The sequence below is a fragment of the Micropterus dolomieu genome, linkage group LG19 (genome assembly GCF_021292245.1).
Source record: "Micropterus dolomieu isolate WLL.071019.BEF.003 ecotype Adirondacks linkage group LG19, ASM2129224v1, whole genome shotgun sequence".
NCBI lineage: Eukaryota > Metazoa > Chordata > Actinopteri > Centrarchiformes > Centrarchidae > Micropterus > Micropterus dolomieu.
This window is the reverse complement of record NC_060168.1, coordinates 15,505,293-15,524,804: the sequence shown is the minus strand read 5'-3', so window position 1 is coordinate 15,524,804 and position 19,512 is coordinate 15,505,293. Positions and strand designations below refer to the sequence as shown.

The 19,512-nt window shown below is 41.0% G+C and overlaps 2 protein-coding genes across 2 annotated transcripts; one reads left to right on the top strand and one right to left on the bottom strand.

Moving 5' to 3' along the window:
* Nucleotides 1-237: 237 nt before the first annotated feature.
* Nucleotides 238-6,274, bottom strand: LOC123958385 (axoneme-associated protein mst101(2)-like). Its single transcript, XM_046031723.1, has 9 exons — nucleotides 6,002-6,274; nucleotides 4,392-4,444; nucleotides 4,220-4,290; nucleotides 3,870-3,970; nucleotides 3,503-3,610; nucleotides 3,216-3,390; nucleotides 1,220-2,575; nucleotides 1,020-1,129; nucleotides 238-882 (listed from the first exon to the last, which is right to left on the bottom strand). The coding sequence occupies exons 1-9, from the start codon at nucleotides 6,107-6,109 to the stop codon at nucleotides 850-852; spliced, it is 2,115 nt and encodes a 704-aa protein (XP_045887679.1). The 5' UTR covers nucleotides 6,110-6,274; the 3' UTR covers nucleotides 238-849.
* Nucleotides 6,275-13,942: 7,668 nt separating this feature from the next.
* On the top strand, nucleotides 13,943-16,575 carry arsia (arylsulfatase family, member Ia). The gene is made up of 2 exons (XM_046030905.1): nucleotides 13,943-14,339; nucleotides 15,005-16,575. The coding sequence occupies exons 1-2, from the start codon at nucleotides 14,026-14,028 to the stop codon at nucleotides 16,401-16,403; spliced, it is 1,713 nt and encodes a 570-aa protein (XP_045886861.1). The 5' UTR covers nucleotides 13,943-14,025; the 3' UTR covers nucleotides 16,404-16,575.
* The last annotated feature ends 2,937 nt before the right edge of the window (nucleotides 16,576-19,512 follow it).

Genomic DNA, 19,512 nt, shown 5'->3' with positions numbered 1-19,512 from the left:
TCTGTTAATTAGCCTCAAACTGTAGTGTTTTTAAATCAAATTCAAGTGCATAGAATTGTCCATAGCAATATTGATCAAAAACAATTAAATATAACCACTGTTGTCAGTCAGCCTCTAGTCAACATATTTAGTACACAAACTGTCAATAGATGTGTGTTGTTTTTATTGTCCCCACTGACAAAAATATCCACCCTGCCACAATAACAGACTTAAAAGACCTCAGATAGGCACAGAGGATTTACAAAAAACTATGGAGTTTTATTTGTATTAAAAGCATAATGTACAATGCATATGTGAAAGTTTTATCAAACATTTAAAACTTTTGTTTAAAAAACATGTTTTTCACAGATATTTAACCAAATACCAAAAGGCTGTTATCACCGATTTCCATATATTTCTGAATAAATATAAAACTGCTCAAAAGATGTTCGATTCTTTTTTTCTCCCCAAGAGCTGAGTCAGAAGGCGTATATTGTTGATGATGAATTAAGATTTAGGACTATCATGGGGAAGATCCCTGAGACTGAAAGATATAGTGTTTCAAAGAGAAATGTCTGACTTTGAAAAGAAATATCATGAGAGGGATCATCCATGAAACACTTTCACTACACATTCGTGCCATTAAAATGGCAATATCATATAAAACACAAAGCGAAAGGAAAATAACAGACGCCTATATGTCACACATAAAACAAATGAAAAAGATAAAAAATGTACCAAAATAAAAAAGTAATTTTCTCTTTAAAGTTTAAAGTGATCATTGTAAACATATAAATCTGATTATAAAGCGGATGAAAAGGATGTGCTGCCTTCATCGTTGGCTCTGCGGGGATGAAGAATCAAACATCTTCACGACTCGGCGCTCTTGGAGGACTTCTTTTTCTGTGAAGAATTACAGAAAAATTAACACATTTAAAGAGAGTTCAGAGCAACTGAAGAATTATCCTCTAGCTCTCAAACTAATAACATGTTTTCCTGAGTTGACAGCAGTGACGTCATTAGTATTGGAGCTGTGATACCTTTTTGTGGGTGTCACTTGAGGGTGTTTGGAGGGTTTGTGTTGCTGCGTCGTCTTGGACAGAAACTGCAGGGGTTTCTGGGACTTCAGCTGATTTCAACTTGCTCTTCTCTAAGAATGATGAATGAAAAAGTGAAAACAACCTCATAAAAACAAGCAAAATTGCATTTTTGTCATGACTGGTGCAGGTTCTCTACTCACTTTTCTTCTTCTCTGTTGTTGGAGTTGATGGGTTGAGTGGAGGTAGCGGCTCTGTGTCAACTGAATCCTTGTTCAGTGATGAGTCCTTTTTCTTTTTCTTCACAGTAACCTGATCTGGCTTTTCCTCTCTGTCACTGCTCTCTGATTTCTCCGTCGTCGTCTTCTCTTCAGCTACCTGCTCCTCATTATGATCAGCCCTGTCCTTTTTTTTCTTTTTCTTTTTCTTTTCTTCATCTAGCTGCACTGATATTTCTTCATCAGGATTCTCCCTTTTCTTCTTAGCTTTTTTAACTTTAATTATCTGCTCTGAATTTTCGTCGCTATTAGCCGTCTCCTTTTTCTTCTCTGTTTTTTCAGCTATCTGCTCTGAACTTTCTTTGTCTTCTTCAGCCTTTTGCTCAGATGTGTCCTCTCTAACAGCTGTCTTTTTCTTCTTTGCTTTCTTCTCTTCAGCTATCTCCTCTGAATTCTCCTCACTATCAAAAGTCTTTTTCTTCTTCTTTGCTTTCTTTTCTTCAGCCATCTGCTCTGAATTTTCTTTGTCTTCAACTTTTTGTTCAGATTTTTCCTCACTATCAGCTGTCTTTTTCTTCTTCTTGGCTTTCTTTTCTTCAGTTATCTGCACTGAATTGTCCTTACTATCTGCTGTCTTTTCCTCAGCTACCTGTTCTGAATTTTCCTCATGTTCAGTTTTCTCCTTTTTCTTCTTCTTGGCTTTCTTTTCATGCACTATTGACTCTGAAATTTCTTCATTGTCGACATTCCCAATATTGTTCTTCTCCATCATTTCTTCAATCTCATTCTTTTTGCTATCTCCCTTTGTTCCTTTTGCCACTTTCTCCTCTGCAGGTTTGTCACCAAACTCTTGCTCTGTGCCTTTATTCTTCTTCTTACTGTGTTCTTCACCAGTCTCATTTGTATTCTCTTCCGCCTTGTCTTCAGTCTTCTTCTTCTTCTTCTTCTTGGGCTCAGATGTCTCATCAGTTTTTTCTTCACTGGGAGTTGCAACTTTCCTTTTCTCTTTCTTTGGCGTCTGTTTTGACGGGGACAGAGTGGATTTAGCTGGTCTGTCCTCTACAGAGCTGATGTTTAGCTCTTGGCTTGGGGTTGCAGAGGATGTCACAGGTGCCGTCTTTTCGGGACTGCTTCTCTTGGGTTTATTATTCTTGGCTGGTGTTTCCATCATGGCCTTCTCTTCCACCTTTACATTCTTTTCAACCGTCCCGTTATTCTTTTTAACGGGAGTGCAGGTTTTTGCGGGAGGCTTAGCCCGGGGTTTTCTCACTCTCTTTTTCTTGGGCTGTGGCGCAGACGAGTCCAGAGCATCAATGGTGTCCATCTTGACTACGTCAGCCTCTGTGGACAGAGTAAACACGGTGAAGACATTGAACAAACATGGCTAGCTGAAAACCACACAGCGTCTGTACCCAGCTCTGTGAAATCACTGTTTTCCATGGAGCGGTTGTTCATGGGTGGTGATGTCCTGTCTGGTGGTTGTCTTTCTCTCTTTAGGTGAAAAGACCAAGCTCTCCCTGTCTTTTGATCTTCTTTCCCTCCCTCATCTACCACCATTTCCTACATTTTCCAATCCTCTTAACTTTTCTCCACCCACCTCATCACTTTCCAATGTGAAAACATCCCCAAAACACAAATTTCCTCTCATACATGGGAGTCCTATACATCTGGTTGTCTAAATTGTTTCAATGCTTAGTCTTTGGAAATATTGGCAGTAGCTTAATCTGAGGAAGTGGGGTTGAAAAACAGTGTCTTCCTTACACAATTGGTGGATGTACAGTAATTTGGCGGGACATAACAACCAATGCCTCTGCCAATGCGTAAATAACTCCAGAACTATCTGGACTTTTGGAAAACACAGAACAGGAAAATATGATTATGTTCTGCTTTCCTTCAACATTTCTGGGCTTCCCCTCATCACCTCATCCTTTATATACTTGAACAAAAATGTTGCCCTCAATGACTTTTTTCACACACCTACCTGTCATCTGCAGGACCAGTTTCTTCCATTTCTCCACATCCAGACTGCTGTCAGAGTCTGAATCATCTCCTCCAGCAGCAACAACCTTGGCTTTTGTTCGGGCCTTTGGTTTCTTCACCTTGAGGACCTTTTCTGCAGATTTACCTTCACCTTTTTTCCTTTTCTCTGGCACAGACTAAAAAACAAAAAACATTAAAGAATGTTTTTGGTAAAGTTAAAGCAGTGGCTCAACTGTCACATTAAAACATTAATTCAAATTAGATTCAAATTAAAATTAAAAAACACACCTTCTTTTTTTGTGTCTCTGCTTTTTTTGCAGGTTTATCTTTCTTTACGCTCTTGGCTCTTGGTGTTGATTTCTGTTGTTTTACCGGTGTCCATTTTGATATTGATGCCTGTAGGTATGAAAACAACCGCCAATTCTTTATTTAAATTTACAGAATCTGTAGCAGCACCTGCACACTCTCCTCTGATGATTTGTTTTTATCAAGAGAAATAACGCAGATACTCGAGATATTCAACAGGATCAACATCAAGACAAAGAACTCAACAGGATGAAATGCAACTATCATCGCAATCAGTAGAAGTGATCAGTTGCAGCCTCAGCTTTGTCATCATTTATACAGTCTCAACAATTTTTATTCTCCACCTCACCTGTGGCAGCAGACTCTGACTCAGATCCTCGCTATCTGAGCTCCTGTCGTTGCCATCAGCTTGAATCTGATTGGAGGCGTTTGGAGTTTGGATTTTTGTAGCTGGTGAAGGATGTGGTACAGGTGTAATATGGAAATAAAAAATGAAAACTCACGCACAGATGTCTTTTCAAATATGTGACAATCCTTCTAAAAGAGCTGATGTAACTTCTCAAACCTCAATACACATTTGAGGAGCACTGGATAGTATACGGTGCATCTTAAAAAGGGAAAACCCAAGTGATCCTAAAAAAAGTTGGAGGCAAGTATGAACAAAACTGAGACAATTGTGATTTTAAGAAGCAGTTATACCCTTAGCTGGAGTCCTTCCTTTAAAATTGGACAGCTTGGCTGAGTCCGGCTGCCTTTTCTTTTTTGAGTCACTGACAGGAGTAGAAACGATACTTAGCACAGATGTCATCACTAACAACAAAGTCCAATCAAGGTGTTCCATTTCTGCAAAGAATTGAGAATTTATACTCACTTTAACCATGAACTGTAGATGTCCAATAATGCTGCCCGTGTTTTTGTCTCCCTCTGCGGAAATCAAAACATCAATGATTAGAAGTTGTGATTGACCGATATCTGGCATTTTGAGATAATCAGTATCGACCAATGCCTGCACTCACAAGGCCCATAAACAAAAAATGTCTGGACAGGTGTGCGTGTGTGGAAGTGAAGGCAAGCTACAATCAGCAGAGGGGTGGGTGTGTGTGTGTGTGTGTGTATGACTCAGTTCCTTCAGTTCGTCTGTGTGCGCATTTGTTGGACAGGAAACCAGTGACCACAGAGTTTCTCCATGTTCCTACTACATGTTATCAGTTTGTTTTGTTGTTTTAATAATACAATGATTTGACTTTGGAATAGACTTGACATGTTTAAATTTAATTGAACCACAACTCAAAGACCTCTGTGCAGGGTTATGTTACATTATCATTAACTATAGAAATACTTTCAATGGTCTCCCTGAAGAAAAGGCTGTGTTTGTTATGTGGTTTAGGTGAGATTGAAGAGAAAGTCCATGTCATGTTTTATTGTTCATTACATGGTGATTTTAGGTCTTCACTTTTTTAGTAAAATGGCCTTTATTTCTGATGCATTCATCTGGATTGAGGAATATAAAACATTTGAGTTATGTTTTAGGAAGGGAACTTTATTTGCATCAGACATATTTAGCCTGATTTTAGCACAAAAACACATTTTCTTTATTGTTCCCACATGAATCACACAACTTTTTAGAGCAGATATTTTGACTTGTCACAGCAAGAAAAGCACGCATTAAACTAATCACATTAATGATGTCCTCATTCCAGCAATTATTGTACTGCAATGCAGCAATTAATAATATTATCAGGCCTGCTTACACTGGTGTTCGACTATCAAAAGGCCAGTGTTTTATCCCATGTTTGGGAACTGCTGCACTAAACTACAGAAAAGTTATATTTAACTGGATGTACCTAATAAACTATTAGCAAAACAGTTGTTTAGTCTTTTAGTCCAGTTTGGACTGCATTTGAATTAAAATAACCTGTTATAAACTCATTCATTTTTCATCTTCTGAAACTAGATGATGTGGGTACCAACTAGAGCTGTAACGAGACTCATTACAACTTTATTTTCAACATTTGTTCCATTCAAACAGAAGAGCCAATCACCAGTAACAATGGTGGATCCTGACTGGCTGACAACATCATCCCAAAAAACATGAATGCACTAAATATCCAGTGAAACAAGGACTAGTGGATTTGGAAACAACTTCAAAGAGTGTAAGACTGAAAGATAAGCCCACTAATGACACTGCAAAAACGACATTTTAGCAGCGATGTTAATGATACATTCTGTAGGACGAAAAAAGGTGACAAGTCTTTTGTATACTTCACAGTAGGTGATTGTCTAACTGTAAAGGCAGTCTGTTAATACACATAATAAGTATAAGCAAGTAGGTTTGCCTTTTTCAAAACTGTAACATTGTTGTGCAGCACCTGAAACACTGTTGCAGACCCCAGCTGTTACAGTACATTACACTTCCTGTGTATCTGTCTCTCATGTCTGAGTCTTTGTGTGTGTGTGTGAGTGTGTGTGGACTGTGTTGACCTGTGGGATGTGCCTCTGTAGCTCATCTGCAGCGGAGTGGAAACCATGCTCCTTCAAATGGCGGTGGATTAACTGGATCAGCTCGTGCTTTGATGCGTCCAAAGACATGATGGACACACGAAGACGCCGACAAATAAACACGTAAAAGTAACGACTATAAGTATTTTCATAATAAAACTGGGCACATGCTTCACAGAGTCACCGCTATTCCACTAAAACACGCACGTTGGCACGTTGAACTCTGAACTCGCGATCTGGTTCCGGTTAACGCTGCAATGCACCATGGGAACTGTAGTACTTCCGTGAAACAGCCTCTACTCAGCCATGGCACAGGCTGTCAGTGGTCCGTGCAAAATATTCATCATTAAAATAAACTATTCCCCTGTTAATATGAAACATAACATTAAGTTATCATGTAGGAAAGACTTTTCGGGGGAAATTTGCAGTTTCTAGTTGCTATGTAGGTTATGTCTGGGTATTGGTCAATTTTAGTTCAAGTTCAGTTAGTTTAGTTGTTAATCCTGTCCCATAAATAAAAACATGTATCTGTGAACAGACATGCCAGTCAAGGCCTAAAGTTTGGATCAATCTAATCTTATAGGCTAGGTCAATTTTCCCACAGGCAAACTCATTTTATTGTCTAAGATGATTTTATGGTTTCTAGTGGTTCTACATAATTGACAATGTTGGCACCCTCTGGCTTTAGCAAAAAGCAGTGAAGTAAAATAATGAGTAAAATAAAGTAGTAACTGATCTGATGGTTTGGGAAAAGATCATGTTTAAAGGAGAATGCCAATCCCAGTCATTTTGTTGTTTGTTTACTATGTGCCTTTGATTCACAATTATTTTAGTTATTTAAGCAATGCACACTTGAAACCTTTACTGTTATTTGAACCTTTGAAATACAAACTTTCATTTCCAAAATAAAATGAACTTCTGTTCTGAGTGGCAATGATCCCCTAAAATCATGTGACAAAACATTGTGATGTGACCAGTGTTGTAGGAAGTATTTAATACTTCAAAATTAATATAAAAATACTCCATTACAAGTAAGAGTCCTGCATTCAATAGCTTAATGAAGTAAAAGTACAAAAGTGTTATCAAGAAAATGGACTTAAAAGTGCCCAAAAGGTGTATTTACCTTGGCACTGCTGAATAAGAAGAGTTCGGTATATGGAACTGATATACTGTGAGCCTCAATGACCATTGTTTCCTATTTAATATGTAAATGTTGTGCATGCAAAAGGCCACTGAAAACATTTACATAGACCCACCCACGTTCTAGGCCAGGCAAATCAAAAGAAGTTCTGCAGGAATTGTGAAGAAAGAATCAAGGACAATAACGCAAATGGCAGATCATGGATATAAATGTTATGTTCCAGTCTGTGTAGGGGATGTGAAGACTTTTCATAACCTTCCCACAGGAACTGTCACCGGACATGGTTGATGTTTATCTATAACAGGTTACTGGACCAATTTAATGCAAAGTTGTTTGTTTGCTCGGCCTACTTCACCACAGACATTTTTTTTTAACTTGGACAATTTCAGGCAGTCCCGTGTGTCCTGGAAAACTTGGAAAACCTTGAAAACAGTTCATCAATTTTCCAGTCATGGAAAACAAGAGAAAAAGTAAAATGTCCTGGAAAATCTTGCGTTGACTTGGAAAGTTATTTTAACATTATGTTGAACACACCCCCGAGTCACGTAGCACAGGTTGGATGTTTGTAAAAGTTCTGAAAATAGTGAAAAATACTGTCACAATTACCCAGAGCTAAAAGTGACACCTTAACGAAGCTTGTTTTGTCCAACCAACAGTCCAAACCTCAGCACAACACATTAAAATCATTAAAAGGAAAAGCAACAACACTCACATTTGTGAAGCTGGAACCATGAAATCTTTTACTTGAAAAATGTCTTCAGTGCCAAATAATTTTCTGTCAGTTGACTTATTGATTAATCGATTCAGCTGTACTTGTATAAACTGTTAGGCAGTTTGATTCATAACAAAAGATCATATTTTATAAAAAATCATCATATGTTTTGTATGTACGAATCTAAATTTGTAAAGTAACTAGTAACTAATGTTGTCAAATAAATGCAGTGGAGTAAAAAGTACAATATTTCTATCTAAAGTAGGATAAATTCAAAATACTCAAGTAAAGTACAAGTACCTCAAAATTATACTTGAGTATAGCGCTTAAATGTACTTATTAATTATGTCTTGATGGCAACATCTTCTGGATTCTTCCAAGTTCTCCAGTTTCCTTCTGCCATCCAAACTCATTCAACTGGTGACCCTGTACCACGGGTCTACTGTAGCCTACCTGTTGCCCATGCAGACAGTCTCCTGTGATTATGACGTGCACACACTTAAAGGTGAGGAATTAAAGGTAAGGGCCAACATAGACCACCGGTTCATACTTGAGGAAATAACAACAATATTATCCTGTAAGTCAATAATAGACCTCCTCCCTTCTGGCTGTCATTTCAGCTGTTACTCTTGTGGCTCTAGGTTTCTTGACACAGCTCTCTCCGTAAATCTCTCCATGTTGGAAAACATCTTTCAACCACACAGCCAGATGATCCACAAGCTATCAAGTCAAACTGACAAATCAGAAACTTTTCAAAAGCTGCGAACAAGATCGATCTCCCGTCAATCCAATGTTTTTGGATAAAAGCATGACTTTTCCCCCTGGCTGGTTGGCTTGGGAAAGGTGTCTGGGCAGTGGATCTGAGAGAGCTGGTGGTGAGGCCTTGGGTCAAACTAAAGGAGTAGGGTCAGCGGGAGCAAGCGGCTGAAAGAGTCCCATTCATGGAGTAAAACCAGGAAAGGAAAGCAGTGTGTATTCCAAACTCAACGTCAGGGCTTGGTGGGTCTCACCGAGCTTGATTTCACCATCTTCCACTACCCTCTCCCCAAAACACACACACAAATGCACCACAGGTTTGGCAAAAGTGTTGATGGGAGAGACCACCAGGATTTTATGGAAGAATAAGAATTTGTAAAATGGGAAATGTAACATTTCTTCAGCCCATGTTTCCTCAAAACAATATATAAAATAACTAAATTGTGTCAAACAGCATTTTAGAGCATGTGGTAAAGTTATCAGAGCAGAGACAGAAGTAGATCATTTACCTTAGCTTTGATGACATGTTGCAGTAAAAATGGGATATTTGGACAGGTTACTCTTGTAAATGGCACTCTGTTTCACAGGAAATAAATCTACTTTACATTCCACACGTTTAGCAGCTCACATCTGCGCTCAATCTGCAGGTAATTACAGCCGGTGAGATTTGTTATTGCTGGGGACTTTCGATGTGCCACAACCTGTCAGCGCCGCCTTTGTGAACAGTAGTGAAACCGTTTTTAAGTAGAAAACTTCAAGATGTATGAATATCCCACAAAAAAATAAGACTGATTGGTTCATTAATTTAAAAACAACAACCCTTTGAGGAAATTTCAAATACCCGTTAGCCCCATAATGATTGTTCATCGAGTCCCTGTCAGATGTCCATCCAGGAGGCTTTCCTGGAGGGTCATAATGAAGTGTTGTGTCTGGCCTTCATTCCCAGGTGCTGCTGCAGCTCCACAAGAGCCAAATCAAACACACCTTTAATCAGGGGCTGAGGCCAGTGGCTGAGCACTGGACTGCCCTCTCACCTGTGATATCCCACCTGATCTGGCACGGTGTGTGGACGATAACATTGCGTGAGAGGAGATATTTACTGAATACAACTGAGGGCTTTATATACTGACTGAAACCGATCTTACTCTTGTTCTGACTCATTCTCGTGCGTATTTATTTACCTCCATTGTTACATAGCTGGTTTCTAGCAATGCAGATCGGCAGACGGTGGAGGTTGTGGCTGCAACAGCTGGCACATGGTAAACCACATCCGCTGTTAGAGAGGCTTACCCACACCCACATTTGCACTTGCAGATACAGTGTGAAGAGCTGGCCACTTTACAAAAGCAAACAAGTAACTGCACATTAACACAAATTTTAGAGATATTCCCTATGTGTTAAATAATCTTTGGAGAAAATAATCAGCCTTAAAAGGAATCAAGTTAAGCTTGCAAGTCAGCATGAAAACTTTAAACGTTTTCCTCTCTACGTCCTTGCTTCTGCAGTCTCTGCTGTCTGCCTTTGTGGGGCAATAGTCACTGCTTGTCAGTGATTTTTGGCATTTACATCAGTGAAGCCTGTTAAATACAACTAAACTGAACCGGGAGAGAAAGACACCCTAATACTGCCCCTGATTTGATGAACTGATGTAAAAAAAAATGTTATAATGAAAAAGAGATGTTGAGTAAACTCTAGAAACAAAGGTACTCTTGTAGGTAGAAGAGTGGCGGCAAGCTGAGTACAGTCCTATTGAAGTGAAGGTTTTGGCTCGGAGGTTGGCGCACAGGAAGAAAGACCTCCATCCAGTCTTACTCAGATTAGAAAATTGGGGTAAGAGGGGAAGTAATGTGCAGGTTTACTGGCAGGGCTGCGTTGATTAGAAAGGGGGTAGTGTTCATGGTGAAGGAGAGAAGCCGTATTCAGTAACAGCACCTCTTCCTTTCGCCAAAGCCAACATCTGGTGCCGACCGACACTGAGCAGCAGCAGCAGCAGCACCCGCCAGTCTCTGCTTCCCTTTCAACTCATTATTGCATTTCATGGTTCCTCATGGCTGAGAACCTGTTTGGAAAGTGACATAAAAAGGATGCGACGCTTTTCTGTGTGTTTATTGGGAGATTATGAGTTGGGAGATTTGTTTGAAAACCAAACCACAGAAACAGAGATGAAAAGTCAACACAAGCTACTAGTGCTTTGTTCTAACTTCATTCATGAGGCTCTCTGGCTTGAAGTAATGAGCTTCCTCTGTATGAAACCACACTTTGATTGTTTTATATATCCACTTTCAATTTGGAAGTGGAGAAATGGAAGCGTAGTTAAATTTACGTTATATTACGTTCCATGCCACTCTTTTTACAGAAACTGGATAAATTAGGAGGGTAATGCACAACCAATAAACACACCACAGATGTTCACAGCACATCAGCATTAAATGCAACTTAGAGACTTTTTGAAGAAGCCCAATATCAAAGTTACAGTCACTTTTAATAAAGACACATTTTCCTCTCAAAACCTCATATTGAAAATGTCCTGATGGTATGTAGCCGCAAAGTAGTGTGCAATAAGAAAAATGGCCTGAAAGCATTTACATTTAGGCCAGCAGGATCAAGGTGATGAAAAGAATGCAGTATGGGTCAACTCAGCACGACTGGTTCATTAAAGGAGAGTGACCTTCTTTAACATACTTGACATGACCACTTACTGTGTTTGAATCATGCTTAGTTAGTGGAATTAGACAGCTGCAAATTACAGGAAATTAGAACATGTTTCTTGTTCTTAGCTCAGTTTGACATTGAGCAGCAGCCCAAGGCAAGTTATGACAAACAAATAACTGAAAATAACCCCCAGAAATAAAGTATGGTGTTTGTTCAGCGTTCAGAGTCAGTGTGTATTGTAAGGTATCTGTTTCCATAAATACTGTCATGAAATCATTTCTAAGTTAGTTCTTTATTTGTATAATAGGACAGTTAAAAAAAGGATAAGCAAATGTGTGATGTAAGCTGTTTACATCTGTGGTATCAACCTATCAATGAGTCTGACAAGTATGTGGGCGCATGCTTGTGTTAATATTTGTATGAGTCGATGTGTGTCAGTATAGGTGTGCTGTTTGTGTGGCGGCGTGGCTGTGTGTAGGGTTGTTGTTGGCCTTGTGAGCTGTCGCAATTACAAATCTGACCAACAGAAACCAGACGAGTAACATCTCCTGACATAGTGTGGTTTACATAGAGAGACATTTTATTACTATTTCAACACACACACACACAGATATGTTCCTTTGTTGCCTCTAAGTTGACTTTTGTAAGCTGTTGTTCACACATATCGTGAACTTACTATGATCAATAATATCAAGTCTCTCACTTTGGTTGTACAACATCTCTGGGTTTTGTTGGTATTTTTGCAAAGACCTTCAGCTGTCCAAGTCGCTCCCTCTAGGAAAACTACATAAATAAACATGAGGGTGTAAAACTTCAGGTGTGCCTCAATAATTTTTTTCTTCTCTCTCTTTCCCGGCTTGACCTGCATTAAACTGTTCTCCAAAGATGCCTTTGCTGCTGCTGGTGGGCAAACATCCCCGGCCGCAGGCTTTTGCCCTTTACGGGAGGGCCTCATACTTCCTTTGGCTGTCCCGCAACCTCCAAGTCTCTCTGTAACCAATATCAACATTTGTAAGGTGTGGTGTTTTACATACCACATTGAATGTACAGAAGATGAAAATATTAGTGCCTCTTTTACAATCTATAGTATTGTATGCCAAGGATTAGATGACACACTTTCAACCCAGTCCAGCCAACATGGGGCATGGGGGTACAACGTTCTCCATGACATCGTGGTTCTTAATATTTCTGATCTTGTAAGTGTGTACTTGGGCTCCCTTGCCTGACCAGCTTCTCACATCATGCTGATTGTGAAATTTGGCGCAAAGCCACATGGTCAAAATGTCTTGTTTTTTGTGGATGCAATCACAGAATATCTTACACGCTAAGTAGTAGTGGCTTTCATTTGACACACCTCAGTGTAGCCAGGTGTCGGCATTAACATTCAAAGTAGGGGGTGGCCAATGGCTCAAAAGCATTAATCAACACTGGCATAATACAGCAAAATGCTACTTAACTAAGTTCTTTGACAATGACACACATGAGAAACTAGATGTTCAGTGCTTAGTGTAACATGTCTTTTGCCCAGGTCACAGTAGCATTTCAGGGCTACATGAGGACTTAACCTGTTGTGATGATCATCTTTAAAGACATGAGTGTTAGGTCGTCTTAACCCGCACACTCCAGTATTAGTATCACCCGTGTCACTTAAAAATCCTTGTCTAGCGCATCTTCTTCTCTTGATCTACATATCCTCCTTTACAATTACCATTGATTTAACGATTTAACAAAGAAAATAAACATAGTGTCCTTAATATTTTGACCTTTAATTGTTCTACTGTCCACAACTGTCCACAGCCCTCCCTTGATTACTAGTCAATGTGAATCTGCAGCATTCTGAAGGTCTTACAAGATGCTGGGGATCCTGTTCACACAGCTGCTTTATGTTGACCCGCTGGATGGTTTGTAAAGTGGTTCTTTGACGCCTGGTTGGAGATGTAATCAGGGTCTGGGAAGTCTGCTATGTCTCCCTCCTCAGGTCTGTGGCACTCATAAAACAGCAGGAATAATAAGAGAGTGACTGTGCGTGCAATGGAGTGGAAAAGGGGGAACAGTGTCTGTGATTGTCTCTGCCGGACTCCATAGGGCCCCATAACCTCCCCAAGACACAAATCTCCCCCTTTTCTGAGTGAGGGTCTCTCTGTAGAGTCTCTGTGATCCACTGCTAAACCAGGTTATATGGGAATGTTTTTTTTTGCTTTCTAGTAATTTACAGAACGTTGGCAGTGTGGTTCATTGAAATCAAATTACCTTGAAATGGCATGAATGAAGAGGAGGGTGTATGATGTGAGGCGTTTCACTGCTTTCATGTTTAAAGCTGCTTTTACACTAAGTGGAACAAAATGTGAAAATGGGCACACCTTTGAAAAGCGCTTTTCAGAATAATATCCAAATGTAAGACAGGGTAAGATAGGTTATCAGGCCACCACACGAGATCTAATGTGAGATGTGAACTCACAATAAACACCTGGCTACAGTAGAAACCTAGGGGACTGGGTTATTTCAGTGAGGCAGCAAGGCAAATGGGCGGGGTTAATGGGTCCATTAGGGAAAATGAAATGTTTTCAGAGGAGGCTGAAACACTCTGGAGAGTCACTAAGGATGGAGGTGTAGCTTTCTGTGAGTGACGCGCACGTTTCAGATTGAGTAACTGCTATTTGAGCGATCAAAGGACAATGACTTGGTGACAAATCCTGAATACTCGCTAGTTGGACTGATATAAAGTGATAGCCTATAGGAGGGACCATGGCAACAACAGCACTGACCGGGTTCTCTATGATGAGCCTGCTCAGCCTCGGATACCTGACCTGGGACCTGATGGGTCCTAACCAGGTGGAAAACGAGCCCGACCGAACTTTTGTCGACAGTTCTCCTGTGCCTCAGCGCCCTCACATCATTTTCATCATGACAGACGATCAGGGATTCAACGACATCGGCTACCACGGCTCTGACATCAGGACACCGGCGCTGGACAAGCTGGCTGCGGACGGAGTGAAGCTGGAGAATTATTACATTCAGCCAATCTGCACCCCGTCCCGCAGTCAGCTCATCACTGGCAGGTAAAGTGTTTCTCCCCAGACGACATTAGAGACTGGCTTCTTGTTGCTGTCTGTTTGGACCAGATTATAAGTAGCCTAGGCTATTTTATAATTCTATTCAAGAAAATTTGCTACATTTAGTCTATTTTTGTCAACTAAAACACCCGAAGGTAGCCTATGCTATGGATCATTTTCTGATATAACCAAAGTAACACAAGGTGATCATTTATTTTGTCTTGAAACCTGTAGGCTATTTCAGCAAAGCCATGAAAAAAACTCATATTCCCATACTGATTTTATTATTTTTAATTATTATTGTGATTCCACTGATGTGAAATAAAATTTTGTTTTCTGCAAAAGCATACTGGAAATTAATGTTTAAACCTAGCATCAACCTGAAAATAATCTGTGAATCACATGATCATTTTGGATAAATCTTTCTTACTTCCATATTTAGGCTCTGATGATACCACTATTGAAAGTAGGCCTACAATGTTTTTATGTGGCCTTCACCTGTTCAACATTGGTTAACCACACATGAAATTAAGGGAGGAAATGGGAACAATCTCCCTCTCCCATCTTCTCTTACTTCCTGTCCCATCTTTATGTGTGCAAATATCTGTTGGATCTTATTATTGAAAACACATATGTCCTTCTGACAGTCTTCTTTATCTTTAACCCTACAGGTACCAAATTCACACCGGTCTGCAGCACTCCATCATCCGGCCCCGCCAGCCCAACTGCCTCCCCTTTGACCAGGTCACCCTCCCCCAGAGACTGCAGGAGCTTGGCTATTCCACCCACATGGTCGGCAAGTGGCACCTGGGCTTCTATAAGAAGGATTGCCTGCCCACTCGCCGTGGCTTCGACACATACTTTGGCTCCCTGACGGGCAGTGTGAATTACTACACCTATGACTCCTGTGACGGCCCTGGGCGGTGTGGCTTCGATCTCCATGAGGGGGAGTCGGTCGCCTGGGGTCAGAGGGGCAAATACTCCACCCATCTCTACACACAGAGGGTCCGCAAGATCCTGGCAACCCATGATCCTCAGTCCCAGCCACTGTTCATCTACCTCTCCTTCCAAGCTGTTCACACGCCCCTGCAGTCTCCGCGGGAGTACATCTACCCGTACCGTGGGCTGGAAAACGTGGCGCGCAGGAAATACGCTGCTATGGTCACAGCTGTAGACGAGGCAGTACGAAATATAACATACGCTCTTCGCAAGTATGGTTACTACCAGAACAGTGTCATCGTCTTCTCTACTGACAACGGAGGCCAGCCTTTGTCTGGTGGCAGTAACTGGCCGCTCAGAGGACGTAAAGGCACCTACTGGGAAGGCGGCATCCGGGGTTTGGGGTTCGTCCACAGCCCTCTGTTGAGGAGGAAGAGGAGAGTGAGTAAAGCCCTGGTTCACATCACTGACTGGTACCCTACACTGGTGGGATTAGCAGGTGGAAATGAGTCCCTGACTGAGGGGGTGGACGGTTATGATGTATGGGAAGCCATCAGTGAGGGGAAGGAGTCGCCCAGGTTGGAGATTCTCCACAATATTGACCCTCTGTATAACCATGCACGCAGTGGCTCACTACAAAAAGGATATGGGATTTGGGATACAGCCGTGCAGGCCTCTATACGAGCTGGAGACTGGAAACTCCTAACAGGAGACCCCGGCTACGGAGACTGGACACCGCCACAGATGCTTCCAGGTTTCCCCGGCGGCTGGTGGAACCTGGAGCGCCACACCGAACCACGGAAATCTGTGTGGCTTTTCAACGTCTCCGGAGACCCCTACGAACGTGTTGACCTCTCTGAGCAGAGACCAGATGTTGTCAAAGACCTGCTGGCTAGATTGGTGTACTACAATCGCACTGCAGTGCCAGTAAGGTACCCATCAGAGGACCTACGGGCTGACCCCCACCTGAATGGAGGTGCCTGGGTGTCCTGGGTAGGAGATGAGGAGGAGGACAGCTGGGACAGTGTCTACCAGAAAAAGAACAAGGATTGGAAGAAGAAGCTTAAACTGTCCAAAAGCAGTTTGTTTTTCAGGAGACTCAACACTAGGATCATGTCCAACAGGATATAGGATTTGTTTTTGTTGAAGAAGGAACCATGTTTCTGCAGGATCCAGCTGCAGTTACCGAGATGTATCTGCATGTTTATGTTCAGTCTCTCTAGAGGAACTGATGAATGATAAAAGTCCAATGAAAGTAATAATTGTTCAACTGGTTTACATCAATGTGAATAAAAATGTGTGCCCCTAAAGTGAATTTTCTGTAGTTAAAAATGAGAGTTGATTCCATCTTACAAGATGATACAAGCGTGTAAGAAAATGTATTTTGTTAGCATACTTACGAAGACTTACAAGATATGCTTTTTAAAAAAAAAAATCTGAATCGCTGTATGTGACATAGATGACAAGGTAAATTACAATCTGCAACCATTTGTAACTATAATGAATATACCTGATGACTACCTCTATGTCAATGTTGCAAGCTTTATTTATTTCATTACTTGCTAGGTTAATTTATAACTGCTCTATTTATGCTAATTGTCCTTTTTTATTTGTCATAATTCAGTTTGCTGATCCCCCTGATTTTGGAAGGGGTTACTCCTTGTTCTTCTTGATGTTCTTCCTTTATTCTTGTGTTAGTAAAATATCATTGCAATGCAAGGCCGTTTGAATTCAAATCAGTTTAGGATGTTTGCTGAAAGCTAAGTGCATTTACACATTCACATTCACATTGTCACTACTAGCCTATCTAATGAGAACTTGTTTCAAGATTATTACCGTCAAATGGATTAGTAAAAGTAACCTTATAATTGGAAAGAGAACATTAGAATGACAAAGTGTGTGGCTTTGATTAAGCACTGATGCTACATTCTGGTCTGCTTCATTTCCTGGTAAAACACATGATTTGATAACAATGAATAAAACTAGAACTGCAAGCAGTTGTAAGCGGGATCCAAGCCTCCTGGCGCAAGCCGCACCACTGGCCCCATGGAGGGCTCACGAGTCGGCCCGGGCGCCCCGCCGTGGCTCGGGGGACCTGTGGAGAATAAATGAAGACAGATGTAAATGAAAGGGGCTTGCGGTACGGAGATCTGAAATGAATGTATGTCTATGGGAGTGTTATTTGATTTCCAATTTATAGCGCCACCTAAAGGTGGATTGATGCGAAATTTCACACAGTCTCTTGGGAGGGAGTGTCACATAAGGTCCCCGAGTTTGGTGTAGATCGGCCATTGCAAACGTAAGATCTGACATGATATTGTGTTTTAGCGTTTGCGCAAACATTTGTTAGCTTGTAATTCGGACGTTTTTTAGTGGATCAAAATTCCCTCAACAAACTTTGATCGGCTTGGACAAGAGATTATCTGTGCCAAGTTTCGTGGCGATTGGACTTGCGGCTTTGGAGGAATTAATTAAAATGGGTTTTTCAGTTTTCGCGAATTAGGTGGAAAAGGGCGTGGCATATACCAGGAGATTCAGCTCAATCCCTCGAATGCGTGGATGTAAGGTTTTTGATGCCTTCGTAGTTCCAAGCCCAAACATGTTGACCTTGCTTATAGCGCCCCCTAGTGGTAGAAGTGTGCGGATTTTTGCGCCTGAGGTCATTGATAAGAGTTGGACCTATCTTATGAGTTTCGTGTCCCTAGCACTTACCGTCTAAGCTGCAGTATGAGTTTTACGTACGGAAAAAAAAAAAAAAATTAAAAACGAGAACGATTCCCAGCTCCGCTGATACTGAGAACCGCCATTGCCTTGCATTCGCGGGTTCCCAGCCCACTTGGGCTTGGACCCCTAATAAAAAAAATAATACATTCCTTAGGTCAGTCAAGACCAAGACCAGAGTTTATTGAGACCGAGACATGACCAAGACTTTTATGGCCTGAGGCCAAGTCAAGACCGAGGGTGGGCGAGACCGAGTCAAATCAAAGACCAGTTCCCCATGACACATAATAAAATGTGGAATGAGATCATAGGCACAGATCCATATTCCCATTAAAACACCCACATACAAACACTAAGAGCTGAACTCAACATAAGCGTCTTTATTGAACACTCCTTTTCCATGTTTACCATCACGGGGAGGAGGGTCAGTCAAAGTTAGAAACAAATAAATCAGACAATGCAAAAGCAATTTATTGATATTCCCAAAGTTATGGTCTTGACTGGTCTTGAAATAAAATCCTGAGTCCTCAATGTCTGAGACTGAGACAAGAACGAGTACAAATGCAGTCGAGTCCACGACGAGACCAAGACCATCAAATAAGTGGTCAAGACACGAGTACTACAACACTACATGAAACACTGATCCAAACAAAGAAGAATCTGTGCCCTTGTGGTGGCTCATCTTGGCTATATTAGAGTGTTTGAGCGTGTAAAAAGTTGTTCAGAGAAATGCTTACTGATCCAGAACAAATATATCTGCCCTTCTACATACAGAGCTAAGGTTATCCTAACCTACAGGTAGATGTGTATAAAGGTTGTGTGACCATAATAAATAGGCTACTGCCATTTAGACTTTATTAGTTACAGGGCACAGACAGGTATTTTGCTCTCTCTGTGTGCAGAATTATAATTCTCACTTCCATTTTTTCTCAGCAAATTGAGAAGTGCTTTAAAACAAAACTGAAAAAGTTTCCTCGGCAAATATTTTGCCATGTAGTGTGGTTGAAACTGTCATACCAGTCAGATGACGTTGGCTGATGCAAACCTGAGTTTCAGCTGTAGACAAGCTGTGATTTTAAACAGAGAAGGACAACAGAAGATTTCTTCACGCCCTGTATTTCTTATGAACATACCACAGCGTGCTGCCAAAGTCTTGTTTGAAAGGAGAAGTAAGGTAGTTTCTTTCATTTCCTGTCTTTCCACCGCTGTACCAAACCGCCAGCCATTACCGTTTCCTGTCAATATCTGGCGCAACGTCCTATCTGAGGTTCAGCATCTGTAGTTAGAACAGTCTTCAGTTCATCACCTTTTTTTGGGCTTCATTTTTTATGATAGGCGTTATTCTGCAGGACAGAGGAGCATGCAGCAAGTTTTCATTCTTGTGATGTTAGCTGGAGTAACGCATGGTAAAATCCGCATTGTTAAAGAAACATTAACATAAACGTAAAAGATGAATTAATTAAGCCGATTGCTTTTGAATATGCTATTTTTCCCTAGCTTTCTTCCCAGCTGCTGAGAC